Consider the following 14,440-nt stretch of genomic DNA (forward strand, 5'->3'; position numbering starts at 1 on the left):
GCTGGGCGTGAGATTCTCCCCCCCCAGGGAGAAACCAGCACCCCCAGAGGGGTTTACCTGGAGAGAAGTCAGTGAAGGGGCTGTTTGCAGCCTAGGTTCAGAGAGGTGGACAGGAGGCCCCTTCCCACCTGGCCTGGACCGTGGAAGGGAGGCTTCGGTGCCAGAAGAGGGTGTAGCAAGGTCCAGGCCTCAGAGGCCACTCCAGGCACTCCCCTCTCTCCCCCTGCGCCCCTGGCTCTGGCTCTGGGGTAGATGGGGGAGTGGGCTGGGCTGGGCTGGGCGGGGCGGGGCCCCGTTGTCCTCTGCAGCGTGCTGCCGGCCAGGGTCCCCGTGCCAAGCCCACAGCACAGAACTGACACCCCTTTAAGTTCACGGTTGCACCTCCTAGAGCCCCCAGGCTGGAATGAAAGGCACCCAAATCTGAGGACGCGGTAATATTTCAGTCCCACATAAAAAGTTATAAAACTGTTTAGGAGATACGGATGGCGCTGAAGACCCCATTCACTAGCACGCTGTGCACGGGAGAGCCTCGGTTGGTTGTGCAGGATTAAACACGCAGGCCTTGCTCTTCTCCTGGGGGGTGGAGCTCTAGAAACGTGTGGTGTGCACGTGCATGTGTGCACTGGTGTTTTGAGGTTTTTGATTTCTATTATATTTGTGTTTAATCCTTAGTTTTTAGGGTAGGCGGGAGGGACCCACGTCTCCCCAGAAGCCCCAGGACGCTGCTCTGTTAGGATTTCTGTCACTTTGTGATTTGCCTCAGCGTCCGGTAGGCCCACTTCCTTGTTGCTTGTTCTTGTAAGAAAATATTTCCGCTATTCACACATTTAGTCTTTTTTTTTTTTTTTTTAAGATTGTATTTATTCATGAGAGACACACAGAGAGAGGCAGAGACACAGGCAGAGGGAGAAGCAGGCTCCCAATGGGGAGCCCAGTGCAGGACTCGATCCCAGGACCCTGGGGTCACACCCTGGGCCAGAGGCAGACGCTCTACTGCTGAGCCCCCCAGGTGTCCCTAGGTCTTTTTTTTTTTTTTTCTTTAGGGTAAGATCAGAATTAGCTTCACAGGTTCAGTTGAAAGTCCTGTTGAAGTTTGAGGCTGTGTCAGCTTTGCAGGTTGGTTGTGTGCAGCGGCCAAGCCCCGTCCTGTGGGTTCTCATGGTCGCCAGCCCCGCACCCCCACCCGCCCTGGGTGTGGAGCCGGTCACGAAGGGTTGGTGGGGGGGTTTCTGATGTTTCGCTAGAGAGTGTTATTTCTGGCACATAACCTCTTGTCACATTAAGGAATTTGCTTCCGTTTGTGGTTTTTTCTGTAATTTTCATGGTGAGTGGATAGTGAGTTCTCTCATGTTCTTTGACACTTTTTTTTTTTTTTTAAATATTAAACACTTTATTCATTTATTCATGAGAGACACAGAGAGAGGCGGAGACACGGGGAGGGAGAAGCGGGCTCCCTCCGGGGAGCCCGATGTGGAAATCGATCCCAGGACCCTGGGGTCATGCCCTGGGCCGAAGGCAGATGCTCAACAGCTGAGCCACCCGGGCGTCCCTCCTTTGGCACTTCTGCGGCGATGGTGGCCTTCCTGTTTAAACGGACCCCCAGCGGACCTCCTGGCAGATGTCCCCGTGCGCAGCTGTCCTTGCGTGCCTCAGTTATGCTCCAGTAGGGAGCATGTGTTACACACTTAAAGCGCTTCCAGCTGGGATTTGTGAACATTTGTGTAGCTGTGTGCATGTGTCTTCCCAGGAACCACGGGCCTGTGCTTGGCTGCCCTTGGCCCCTGGGCTGGTCTGTCAGCCGCTGAAGGGGCTGCGGTCTCAGAGTGCCCACCCTGGCCTTTGCAGCCTTCCCAGGATACTTGGCTCACGGGGAAGAGGCCACCTGGCTTGATGAGATGCTCAGTGAATTGTTGGGTCTCTTCCTGCAGGAGAGAAAGTACTGAATGGTCGTCTTGTGAGTCCTAATAATCGGGAGCATTGCGGGCTTGCTCCGTGCTTGAGGGGCTGACGAGCTGAGCCATCCATGTTCCCTTGAGCTCAGCTCTTCGGGGCGAGGTGAGCAGCCTTACTCCCTGGGTGCCCCAGGACTCTCTTAGGGCCCGTGGTTGGGGGCAGCATGTGTGTCCCTGACTTTGGACCAGGCAGGGTAGGCTCTTCAGAGCTTGCCCTGGGCAGCTGGGGGCCTTCGGGGGGGCGGCACTGCCCTAGCACCGCAGGCTTGCTGAGCTGGCTCTTACCTCGGGGAGGCCTTCCTTGGTGCTTCTCTCTGGCAGGTGTGTCTACAAACTGGTCTCTTGAAGATGCCTGTTGGGGTCACCCCTCACCACTTGCCTTTCACGTATGCTCCCTGGGGCTCTGTGTGGACCTGATCCGTTGGTACCGGGCGGCGTGCTGTCCACAGTCTGTCCTCTGTGCTGGGGTTCCGGTCCGGGCCTGCCCAGTGCCCTGTGGTCACTGCCTTTCTGGATGCTGTGGCCGACGTGCCCTTAGAGGCTGTCGGACCTAGTTCTACAACAGCAGCAGCTCACGGGGCAGCGGCCCCATACCTGGCCTGTGCGGGCTGGTGGCTGGTGGTCTCTGGGCTGCAACTCCGCCTGGCTGTTCGTCAGGAAGGTGGCTTTTCACGGCCTTTTTAAGTGTGATCCTATGTATGGCTGGCTGTTCAGCAGGGTAACGGGGCTCAGGCTCAGGTCTGGTCATCCCACAGCAGCTCTCCTTTCTCAGCTTTTCAAGAAGAGACCTGATGCAGAACAAATTAACATCCGTCAGTGCAGAGCATGTGCATCTTTCATGTAGAACAGCCTCTGGCTCTTTCTTCAGTGGTGTTTGAACCCTGGCCCTGCCCGCTGTCTCCCTGGGGAGAGCTGTACACAAACCAGTGAGGGGGCATTTCCCACCAGCCACACTGGAAATAATGCATTAGAATATGTATTTTACTAGCAATTTTGAAACAGATTTTTTTTAAATGATTGATTGATTCCTGAGAGACATGGGGGGGGGGGCGGGCAGAGACATAGACAGAGGGAGAAGCAGGCTCCATGCGGGGAGCTCAATGTGGGACTTGATCCTAGGTCTCCAGGATCAGGCCCTGGGCTGAAGGCAGATGCTCAACCGCTGAGCCACCTGGGGATCCCCTTAACGAAGCAGGGTGGGGGGCAAAGGGAGAAGCACACTCCCTGCTGAGCAGGGGGCCCGAGGGGCTTGATCCGAGGACCCCAGGATCATGACCTGAGCCTGACGCCTCACCCACTGAGCCACCTGGGTGCCATGAAATAAAAACATCACTAAGTGAAAATCAAATGCCAAGGCTTTGGGGCACCCAGGTGGCTAGTTGAGTGTCTGACTCTTGGTTTCGGCTCAAGTCGTGCTCTCAGGGTCGTGGGATCGAGTCCTACGTCCTGTTGGGCTCAGTGCTTGTGCTTAGCAGGGAGCCTGCTGAGACTTTCTCTCCCTCTGCCCCCCCCCCCACATGCGATGTCTCTCAAATGAATAAATCTGAAAAAAAAAATCCTGAAACTGTGCCCCCAATGCAGGCCCTGCCCATGTCCCTTCTCCAGTGCAGAGGCCCTGTCCTGCGGTCAGCGGCAGCCACTGCTCCATCGCCCCTGGCCTGCCTTGCTGCCTCCTTCCTCAGGCCTCAGTGGTGCTCCTTGGAGGCCCCGGGCCACTATGTCACCTCCCTAGACGTGGGGACCCGCTTCCTTCCTCCTGGTGTGTCAGGACAGACTTGGGGGGCACAGGAGAGCATGACCCCACCGCCCAGGGACTCTCTGTTCACCCTGTCCTCCTCTCGCCCGCCTGCCCAGAGCACGGGGCCTCAAGAGAAGAGAAGGCCTCAGCGCCTGCAGCTCAGGCTCAGCACCCGCCCTCAGGACAGGCCTGCCTCCCCGCTTCCCAGGGCCCTGTAGGTGCCGCCAGGAGAGAACCGGGCCTGCCGGTCACTAACCCATTGCCCCTCCCGCCCCCTGCCCCACCTCAGAAATCGAAGCCATAAAGCTGGCTGAGCAGAAGCGCAAGGCGGAGCGGAGACGGAGGGCCACGGTGGTGGTGGGGGACCTGCAGCCCCTGAGAGACGCGCTCCCTGAGCTGCTGGAGCTGGAGGCTGCTGGCCGGCAGCCACGGACCAGAGGGTGAGTGTCCGTCTGGGGCTGCCCGGGGAGTGCAGGCCAGGAGCCCGAGAAGCAGCTGCTGGGGCAGGTGTGGGGGGGAGGCAGAGGCCACAGAGGTGCCTCACCTGCGTGTCGATGCTTCTGTGGGCAGGCGGTGTGGTGACGGCGTCCTGGGGCTGGAGCCCTGGGGCCTGGCCGGCATGTTGGTGAGGGGCGCCTGTTGGCCTTCTCCGGTGGGGGCCTCGGAGCAGCTTAGCCGGGGGTGGAGGTGGGGGGGCTTGCGGGGGGGGCGTCCAGCACTGCTGCTGGGCTTCATTCCCTCGCGCTGCTGCTTCACTCCCAGGGGCGCAGCCTGCACCGTGCCTGCTAGCTGTGGCCCCCCCACCCAGAAGCACGCATTCCTGTGGCGCTTCCTGCCTCCCCGGACATGCGTGCTGGAGAAGAGCCAGTCCTTCTGCTGTCCCTCCCGTCTCTTGTCGCAGGCTGGGGGGTGGGGGTGTCAGGCGACCTGCTCAGGGCTACTCGGCCCCGGAGCCAGAAGACCCCAGGCCAGCTCCCGGGATGGAAGCACCCAGAACCATTGGTCTGGACCAGGAGTCCAGGAGTGGCCGTCACAGTGCAGATTGGTGGTTGAGCAGAGCCTGAGATGCAAATTCCCCTCGGTGCTTGATAAAACATGTGACCCCGGTCAAGTGTCTTTCCCCAGCTTTCAGTTTTCTCATCTGAAAAATGTGCTCGGGGCTCCCAGAGCGGGGAAGTGCTGTGTAAGCACCCGGCCCGCAGCCCGAGCAGGAATGTGGGTGTCCTCGAGGAGCCGGGCGGCTGGGCCGGGCTGGGCTGGGCTGGAGGTCCCTCCCGCTCCCCGGGTACGCGAAGGTCCCCGGCTGGTCTCCTGCTCACTGTCCCTCCTCAAGTGTGTTTTGGCACTGGGGAGCTGTTGGTTTGAATAAATATTTTTTTAGAACAGTTTTAGATTTACAGAGAAATGATAAGAGAGGACACTGAGTGTTCCCACGTCCCTGACGCCCAGCTTAAGGAACTGGTGTTGGTACATAAGTAACGGTGAGAGGATAACGCCCATAGGTTGTTCACATTTCCTCAGTGACCCCTAATGTCCCTCTTCTGTCCAGCATCCCTCCAGCACACCACGGGACATTGGCCACGACCCTTTACATCCCCTCTGGGCCCTGACAGCTCCTCTGATGACCCTGAGTTTTGAGGGGCACTAGTGGGGCATTTGGGGGGCTGCCCCTCGGTGGGATTAGCACGATGGTTTCTCTGATGGGACAGGGTCCTGGGTGGTTGGGGGGACGACCCCGGAGGGGGATTGCCCGGCCCATCCTACCCGGCCCAGGTGCGTGCCGTCCACACGACCTGTCGCTGATGTTGGCCGTGGTCACCTGGCGGAGGTGTGTCTGCCAGGCGTCCCCACTCCACGGTGCTCCCTCCTCTGCCCGCGCTGTCCCCTGGGAAGGGCGTCACCGTGCACAGCCCACACCTGGGGAGTGGGGAGGTGGGTGCCGCTCCCCGGGGACGGAGCCGCTGTGCCCACATGGTGGGATCCTCCTTGGGAGGAGGAGGGTCAGTACTGTTTCTGCATCGGGCGGGACTCAGTCCCGCGTGGACGTCCGTAGGGACGCGTGGATATTTATTCAGTACCGTGGGCTGTGATCCAGCACGCCTTCCCTCTGGCCGGGGCTGACCCCGCTCTGGCCCCCGGGAGCTTCTCCAGGCGGACGCCGTGTCCCTCTGATGTGCCCACTGAGACGGGTGCTGGGTTTTGTTTTTGAGCACGTCCTTCCGTTCCGGCTCTCCAGGGGCTCCAGGCTCACCTTGGTAGCTTCCTGCCCGGCCTAGAGTCCGTGTGTCTGCAGGGAGCCCTGGTCCCTCCTGCTGCCAGAGGGAGGAAATCTGTGTGTGCGTGCACCCTGTGTGTTCCTGCAAAGTTACAATGTTACCAGAACAGTTTACAAGACCCTTCTCACTTTTTTTTTATTTTAAGCATTCGCTACACCCACTGTGGGGCTCAAACCCACAGCCCTGCTACCAGGAGTCACACGCTTTGCCGACTGAGCCAGCCAGCCAGCCACGTGCATTTCTAACGCTGGCTCCAAGTCTGGGGTCCCCAGGACCACTCTGAGTTTCAGTAATTGCCTAGGACTCAACAACCCTGGCTGAAGGGCCTGAGCTAACGTCAGCTGAGGGGGAGGCCCGTGGGGCAGGGAGCAGGAGGGTTCCAGATGCAGAGCTTCCAGCTGTCCTCTCCCCATGGGTGCACCGTGACAATATGCAGGGACTGTTGCCAACCAGCAGTGCTCCCCAGCCCCTGTGTCTCCCGCCCCCAGTAGCTGGTAAGCATTGCCTTCGGTCCCTTTACTCCATTCCTGCGCCGCGTCTCCCTGAGCCGACTGGAGCCCGACAGGGAGCCCTCAGCCCCATTTCATAGAGCGGGATCCCCATGCCATCACCTCTCACCCTTCAGCCCTGAGAGCAGGCCAGGCCTTCAGTGTTGTCACAGGAGGTGTTGGGTCCCCTTGGTGGCCTTCACCAGGTCAGGGTCCTTGGAGCCAGGGAGAAGCTTCTGTGCTTGAGGGTGCTTCACATCAGAGGCTGACTCTGCAAAACACACAGATTACAGAAGGCTCTGCTGACTGGGGTGTGTTGCCACCACTCCTCCAGGCGAGTCCTGGACTCAGCGTTGGACAGGAGCCACCTTGTGGCTCTGGACACCCAGACCTGAGTGCAAGGGTCACCAGTCACCTACTGGGACACCCTGACCAAGGCCGGGGGCTGCTCCAAGCCCGTTCCAAATCCATGAGGTGGCCTCACAGGGCAGTGGCTGCAGGGATCCTGAGGTTCTGAGCCATTAGGGCACGCCTTGGCACGGTGTGTCCCAGACCACTGGGTGGGCGCCACACAGCACAGGTTGCATGCAGGGCTCCCGAGACCAGCCAACATGCAGGCACTGACGCTGCTCATCAGTGGAAGATTAGGTTCTCTAGGAAATCAGCCCTCTGAGCAGAAGAGTGTCAGGCGAAGGTCATCATGAGATCATGAGTTGGGGTGGGGAGCTTTGTGTAGCTGAGCCATTAGGCCGGCCACCCACTGCACCTCATATGGTCCTGGTGGCCTTAGCTGTGTCTCGAGGCTGCTGCCACTGAAAAATAAAAATTGAAAAATTGAAAAACAAACAAAAAGACTGCACTTGGCCCATTGGCACCGAGAGGATTCCCAGATGTGTCTACACTGATGCTCTGCTATCAGAGCTAGAGGGCCGTGGGGGGCTCAGTGGGTTTTACCTTTTTATTTTTTAAAGATTTTTATTTATTTACTCATGAGAGACACAGAGAGAGGCAGAGACACAGGCAGAAGGAAAAGCAGGCTCCCTGCGGGGAGGCCGATGTGGGACTCGATCCTGGGACCCCGGGGTCACACCCTGGGCTGAAGGCAGATGCTCAGCCACTGAGCCACCCAGGTGCCCCTTTTTCTTTTTCTTTTTCTTTTCTTTTCTTTTTTTCTTTTCTTTTTCTTTTTTCCTTCCTTCCTTCCTTCCTTCCTTCCTTCCTTCCTTCCTTCCTTCCTTCCTTCCTTCCGAATCCCAAGCAGACTCCCTGCTGAGCACAAAGCCCGATGTGGGGCTCGATCTCACAACCCTGAGATGGCCTGAGCTAAAATCAAGAGTTAGACACTGAACTGACTGAGCCACCCAGATGCCCAGATTTTACTTTTTCATAGGTTAGGGTGCAGAGGGGCGGACCCAAGGCCTGGGCAGCCTGACCCCCCGCAGTGTCCTGGGGATGCCAGCCGCTTCTGCCAGGGGCCTGCCGCAGGGTGGACACGGGGAGGGCAGCAGTGAGAGGAGCAGACCGGTGGTGGCCTGGGGCTCAGGGTGACTCAGGAAAGGCCAGCTGCAGGCGGGGCATCTGAGGCGGGCCCCGGCACGCACGTGGCTCTGAGCGCAGAGGGCCGTCTGGGCAGGCCCGTGCTGAGCATGGGTGTCCCAGTCCACGGGAGCAGCGGGGGCACGTGCGGGCTCTGTCTTGGGCCCACGAGACAGGTCTTTCATTCATATTTTAACAGAAACCATGAATAAAGGATGAGGGCTCCTGGTCTGGAGGCTAAATTTAGGTGTTGGCCTGGGGCTCTGGTTTTCTCGCCCTTCCTGCTGGCAGTGCGGGCACGTGTGTGCCTCGGGGTGACGGCTCCACGGGGAGGCAGGCTGCGCTGGCTCCAGGGAGCCTGTGCCGACTTGCTTGTCTGTGTCCCCAGCAGGGTGAGCAGCAGGCCCCGGCCCGCCGAGTTCAGCCGCATGAGCGCTGCACAGAGGCTCCAGCTCCTGTGAGTAGCCCCCCACCCCGTCCTCCCACCTCACCCCCATGCTCTCCGCCCTCTGTCCCAAGTGCCTGGTCCACGTGGGCAGCGTGGCCAGTGGCTCTTCTTGTTGGCGTGAGGCAGCCTGTTCGTAGCTGGGCCAGGGAGCAGATGCTACCAGAACGAGCTGCCGGCTGTTGGGGATCACCCTTGGAGCCCAGAGCCCCCTGCATCCCGGGTGTTGTGGGTGTGGACCCCTGGCTCGGGCGGTCAGTCCAGTGGGCTCATTGTCCCTGCCAGCGGCCGAGGGCACGGGCCCCTGGAGGGCTGGCCTGGCCCCCCGTCAAGCGCACACAGGCGCAGCACCGGCTTGGCTGCTCCCCATGCCCCCGCGCCAGGGCCGTCCCTACCTGCGCTTGTTCTGAAGCTGCCTCCCTGACGTTTCAGTGTGGAGGTCGTCTCCTGCAGGGCGCCTGGCCAGGCTCCTGCAAACCTGGGGCTGGCCCCAGTGCTTCTGAGAGGTGGCCTGACTGCGGCGCCACCTGGGAGCTGGCTGGGCTTAGAGACCCGGGGGAGATGGCGACAGCCAGCACTGCGGGCTCGGGGGACGCAGGAGGAAGCCTCCAGGCCCCATGCGGGGCAGCTGCTGCAGTGTCTGTTGGCACCCTTGGTGACAAGGGCCGGGTCGGTCCCGTGGGCTGCGGGGCTCCTGCCCTCCATTCCTGCAGCACCCCTTTTCTGGCAGCGCTGGACGGAGGGCGCCGCTGTGTAAGGCTGCGGGTCTACCTCCCCACGTCGATCAGCTGCCTCCTCTCTGAGTAGCAGCTCCACATCAAGGTGGGGCAGGGGGCGGGGGCTGAGAGCCCACCTCCTGGGGGAGGCAGGGGTACCAGTCCCCCCAGACCCACGGGTGGGCACGGTGGCTCCTGAGCCTGTGTGTGATCGGAGGAGGCCCCAGGGCGGCTGCTCTCTTCCTGCCCAGAGCACTCGCTCAGCCCCCTGGGCCTGGCCAGCAAGGCTGCTCCTGAGCCCTCTTCCCGCCCTGCCACCTTCCTCACCCTCCCGCCCCCCCATCCCACCCCATCCCCGTGGTCAGCCCTGGCCTGGGCTGCCTGCCCTGAGGTCCTCAGGGGTGGGTTGGCCAAGGCGGGGCTGATGCTCATCCCCACCCACCCCCACGAGGGCTGTGGGGTTTGCTGACCTGCTCTGATCTCCTTTCTTTCAGCGAGGAAGAAAGTGCCCGTTTTCGGGAGCTGCTGGCCAATCCGACCTACAGGGCCAGCCCCCTGCTGGCCATCGGGCAGCGGCTGGCTCAGCAGATCCAGCTGGACAGTGGCAGCCAGCTCTGAGTGGCTGTGACCCCGCCGGGAAGCGTGCCGTGAGCCCCAAGATCGCCCCTCGCCGGCCTTGCACCGAATCTGGTGCAATGAATAAAGGGGTGATCTCAGGCATCAGGGTGGGGGCAGTTCTCTGTGCCCCCCGCAGGCCCCTGCGCTTCCAGACTGCTCTGAGGCTTCTCCAGGCTGGCCAGCCAGGATGGCTGCCCGCGGTCCCCGGGCCCCCACAGCATCCAGCACCCGGCACCCAGGGGGCTGTGAGGACCCCCGCTGCTCCGCAGCCCTGAGATGCCGTCGTGTCGGGTTCTGTGGGAACCTGCTGCCCTCCCACTTCCTAGGGGCTCAAATGGGACACCTCGTGCTGTCCTGTCCTGCCCCGTGCCGCGCTGGCCCTTCCCTCGCCGGGTCCCCTTTGGCTCCAAGCCTGTGTTGTTCCCTGCCTGTTCCTCCGACTCAAGTGGGCAGGGCCCCGGTTGTCCACAGTCCGAGGCTGGGAGCCGGCCTGGTCCCACCTGGGGCCACACAGCTGACCTGCGAGCGAGATGACTGTGTGCTAGAAGCCTGGGCTTTGGAGACCAGACTGCAGGAACACCGACGGAAAGCCTCAGTTTGAGGATGTGGAAGGGGCTGCTTCTCCCGGCCCCACAGGCCGAGGCTTGTCCAGGGGGTGGGAGCTGGGAGTGCTGCGTGGGGACTCCTCGCCCGCATCCTGCAGGGTCGGTGGTGGTGGTGTGTGGCCTAGGGGCCTGGGCACCCCTATGCGGCTGTGGGGGGTGGGCTCCAGCCTTGGGTGCTGCGTCTGTGCGTTCAGGCGCCAGGCACTGGGCTTTGTGGCTCAGCGGCGTGGGCCCAGGTATGCCCTCCACCTCCGTGGCCGGAGTGCTCGCGATTGACGGACACCCGAGCAGTGCCCTCCAAGGCCGTTTGGGAACTGGCGGCTGAACGGAATCTGAGCCCGTGCCCCACCCCCCCTTGGGCATCCTGGGCCCCTTCTCTGCACAAGAGCACACAGTGCGGGCACTTCCCAGGCATGGGACGCAGACAGGGACAGATGTGACCGTGAGGCTGCAGGTGGGAGCCTGAATCCCCTCGGCCAGAGGGCAGCACGGCCCTCCAGCCAGGACCGCCAGCCCCTAAGTGACGGGTTGTTCCTGTTCTCCGCACAGAACCCGGTTCTCTAGACGGGAGATCAGCTGCTTACAAAATGATATTTGTGACGAACTGATTTTTGCAATAAAATAAGTGCTGGGAGAAACTGGGGTGTGGGCGCCGTGGCGTTTCTCCATCACGCTTGTCTGAATGTCTGAGTTTGGGGACGATGACTGAGGCCATATGTGGTGTCCTGAGGGGCCTCCAGCAGCTCCAATGTGACGACGGCCGGCGTGCTCCCCTCACTGTGCTCTCGGCTGCCCAGGAGAGCGTGTGCTGTGGGAAGGGGAGAGGCCGGCCCAGGGTGGGCGGGTTCCCCGCGAGGAGGTAACGCACGCGCCGCCCCGACCACTGAGCTCAGAACGCACCCCGAGATGACTTAGAAGCCTCGAACGTGCAGGGACCTCACCCGCAGAGCAGAGTGCGGGGCCCCGATGACTGCTGCTGCTCAGATGGGCGGGGCTCGTGGGGCGGGAAAGGCCGCCCCTGTGCGTCCCCTGCAGCCCAGCAGGAAGGGAAGGCGTGCGTGCGTGCGTGCGTGCGGCGGACCTCGCCAACTTGGTAAGTTCAGGTGGTGGAACGGAGCAGTCGGGCGGTGGTGGTGCATTTTAAACCCTGTGCACTCCTGCCGTGGCGCGCCCGCCCCGCACCAGGCTTACCTCTCAGGGTTCCTGGCGAGGAGGCCAAGGGATCTACCCAGCCAGAAATTTTCAAGACCCCCTTTTGCACTCCAGTGACCCACCCAGATCCTCCTTCCCCATACAGCCCTCCCCTGTTCCCTTCTGGAGCTCTGGCTGCGGCGTCTGCTGCCCCGCTCTGCCGGACGTGTGCCTCCGTCGTCCTGTGCCGTGATCTCCCCACGTGACAGACACCCCCCAAAGCACGCAGCCACGTGCTTCCCCCGCATGTCTGGGCCAGGCCGGGCTCGCCTGAGGCTGCCACTGGACTTGTTTGTTGGGCACCCCATTACCACACGGGGTGGCTTTGGACACCAGAAACGTATTATCTCGGGGAGTCAGGGCCACGCCGTCTGCAGCGGCCTCCGACGGAGGTGTCCCTTCCCTTTCCAGTGTGCTGTCTGCCAGCGGCTCCGGGGTCCCTCCTGGGTGTCCCTGGCCCTCCCTCTGCCTTCTCATGAGTCGCTGGGCTGGGGCCCACCCTGCTGCAGTGTGACCCCACCTCCACTTCTGTCCCCTAGTACAGTTCCGCTCTGAGGTCCCTGGCAGACGGGAAGCTTTAGAGATCAGCGAGGCCTGGGGGGAGGTCCCGGGCCGACAGAGGATGCACATCTGCACATCCAGAGTGGACTACCTGTTGCCGAGTGGGGCGGGAAATCCCTGCACCGCCAAGCGCTGGGCGTTGGGAGGCCTTGTGGGTCGGGGTCTGACACGGGCCAGGGCACTGGGGCGTGGGGCAGCCGAGGACCGCAGAGCGCCGCGCTGGGGCTTCGGGCGGTGGCCTGGGGCCCCCTCGTGGTGGGGCCTCTTCACCCCACCCGCCCTCCCCAGAGCTCAGCACCCAGCGCTTCTCTCCGGCTCGGCTGCTCCTGTCGCTCCAGCCTTCCCTTACGTTCTCCGTGCTGGCTTTTTGTCCCCAAACGCGGAAATGCTTGAGGGCCGGGTTGGCTTGGCGCTGCTTGGGTCGGCCGCCCCGGAACCGCGCCAACAGGTGACAGGGCATTGCGTGAATGACTGAGGCGGGAAACCGGGCTGTGGGGCCCAGGTGACCGGGCCCGGGGTCCAGGCGAGCCCAGCCTCGCGTCTACACACTGCAGCGGGGAGAGGGTTATTTGAGGCGCTGACTCGGAAGTGCCTGGAGAGGAGGGGGGAGTCGGGTGTGAACACACAGCCCTCAGGGTCCCCTCCGCAGGACCACGGTGGCTGGTTCTGGTTCTGGACGCGCCTGCAAGCCACAGGGCCCTGAGGCCGGCCATCGGGCTGGCTCCTGTCTGGGTGTCCGGCTCGTTGGGCGGGTGATGGCTGTACCCCGTCCGCACGTAGCTTCAAGAGGAGCCCGGGTTGGCGCCGGGCGGGTGGTGACGCGTGAGCCCGATGCAGCCCGAGCCTCTGCGTGCCGGCCTGCACGCGGACTCAGGCTCTCTCGGTCTCGGGCAAAGAAGGGCATCAGTGCCGGTCGCCCCAGCTGGGCGGTGAGTCAGGCCCAGGCAGCCGTGCCTGTCAGGGTCCTGTGTTGCTTGGAAGTCAAGCGTCGTGCAAACTGCTGGAACGTTCTTCGTGCAGCGATAACTGCCACCATAGCCACTTGGGCTGGCAGCGTTGTGGAGATGCCGGGGCCCAGCCCCTGCATGGCCCCAGTGGGTTCTTGGCCCTCACCCCATGACCAGGGTTCCAGGGGGCTGCTATCAGTGCATGTTTCCAAGATACCGGGAGAGCCAGCCGGCTCCTGCAGATAGCAAGACGCCAGCCTTCCGGGCCTTTCTCTAATGTCGCGTTCCCAGGCCAGCTAGTCCCCTGCTTCTGGGCCTGAGACCCTTGGCCTGTGTGGACAACCTCCTTATTTTGAAGTCAAACAGATTCAGTAGACTGCATTTTCTTCTAAAGGTGTTAAAATAGCATAGGTTGCAGCGATAATTACAGACGTGTTCCTGACGTTGGTTTGTGTTTCTTAAGGTTTGGTTAAGATTGGGAAATGTTATTTTTCAGATTCTAGGGAGAAAAATCAGTGAGTACTTGTATCTTTGAATTCACATGTCTCCTGGTGCCACAGAGGCTGCTGGGCATCCTGCCAGCCTGAAGCCTTGTCCCTTCTCGCTCTGGTTCCTGCTGGCGGAAGAGGGGGCCCTGGGGGCCGCCGGGCCAGCTCAGTCCTGGCCGGGACCTTCTCTGCGGGGGCAAGTGCTCCCCCACCTAGGACCTTCTCTGCAGGAGGAGTGCTCCCCTGGCCGGGACCTTCTCTGCGGGGGCAAGTGCTCCCCCACCTAGGACCTTCTCTGCAGGGGGAGTGCTCCCCTGGCCGGGACCTTCTCTGCGGGGGCAAGTGCTCCCCCACCTAGGACCTTCTCTGCAGGAGGAGTGCTCCCCTGGATGGGACCTTCTCTGCGGGGCAAGTGCTCCCCCACCTAGGACCTTCTCTGCAGGGGGAGTGCTCCCCTGGATGGGACCTTCTCTGCAGGGGGCAAGTGCTCCCCCACCTAGGACCTTCTCTGCAGGGGGAGTGCTCCCCTGGATGGGACCTTCTCTGCAGGGGGTAAGTGCTCCCCCACCTAGGACCTTCTCTGCAGGAGTGCTCCCCTGGATGGGACCTTCTCTGCAGGAGGCAAGTGCTCCCCTGGCTGGGACTTTCTCTGCGGGGGCAAGCGCTCCCCTACCTAGGACCTTCTCTGCAGGGGGAGTGCTCCCCTGGCCGGGACTGGGACCGGAGCTGGGTGATCAGGTGCTTTGCCTGCTGAGCCTGAGGTCCTCAGGAGTGTGAGCTTCCAGCCACCCCACCCTTGACCCCTGCCCCCAGGTCAGGCTCCGGCCAGTGCCTGGCAAGCCACAGCCCGGGGCTCAGGCGCCCGCTCCCTGCTCTGGT

At 61.9% G+C, this 14,440-nt stretch overlaps 1 protein-coding gene across 4 annotated transcripts in view; it reads left to right on the forward strand.

Annotated features, from left to right (window-relative positions):
• The window catches only part of SLX9 (SLX9 ribosome biogenesis factor), a 33,520-nt gene extending 22,508 nt beyond the window's left edge, over positions 1 to 11,012 (forward strand). For 3 of the 4 annotated variants that reach the window (XM_077879426.1, XM_077879428.1, XM_077879429.1), the window contains 3 exons: positions 3,980 to 4,130; positions 8,379 to 8,447; positions 9,646 to 11,012. In XM_077879426.1, the coding sequence (XP_077735552.1) occupies positions 3,980 to 4,130; positions 8,379 to 8,447; positions 9,646 to 9,769 (344 nt within the window). In that variant the 3' untranslated portion in view covers positions 9,770 to 11,012. The remainder of the gene's footprint in view (positions 1 to 3,979; positions 4,131 to 8,378; positions 8,448 to 9,645) is intronic. The other variant, XM_077879427.1, reaches the window with a different exon arrangement.
• Positions 11,013 to 14,440: the final 3,428 nt, after the last annotated feature.

The sequence above is a fragment of the Canis aureus genome, chromosome 30 (assembly GCF_053574225.1).
Source record: "Canis aureus isolate CA01 chromosome 30, VMU_Caureus_v.1.0, whole genome shotgun sequence".
Classification (NCBI taxonomy): domain Eukaryota; kingdom Metazoa; phylum Chordata; class Mammalia; order Carnivora; family Canidae; genus Canis; species Canis aureus.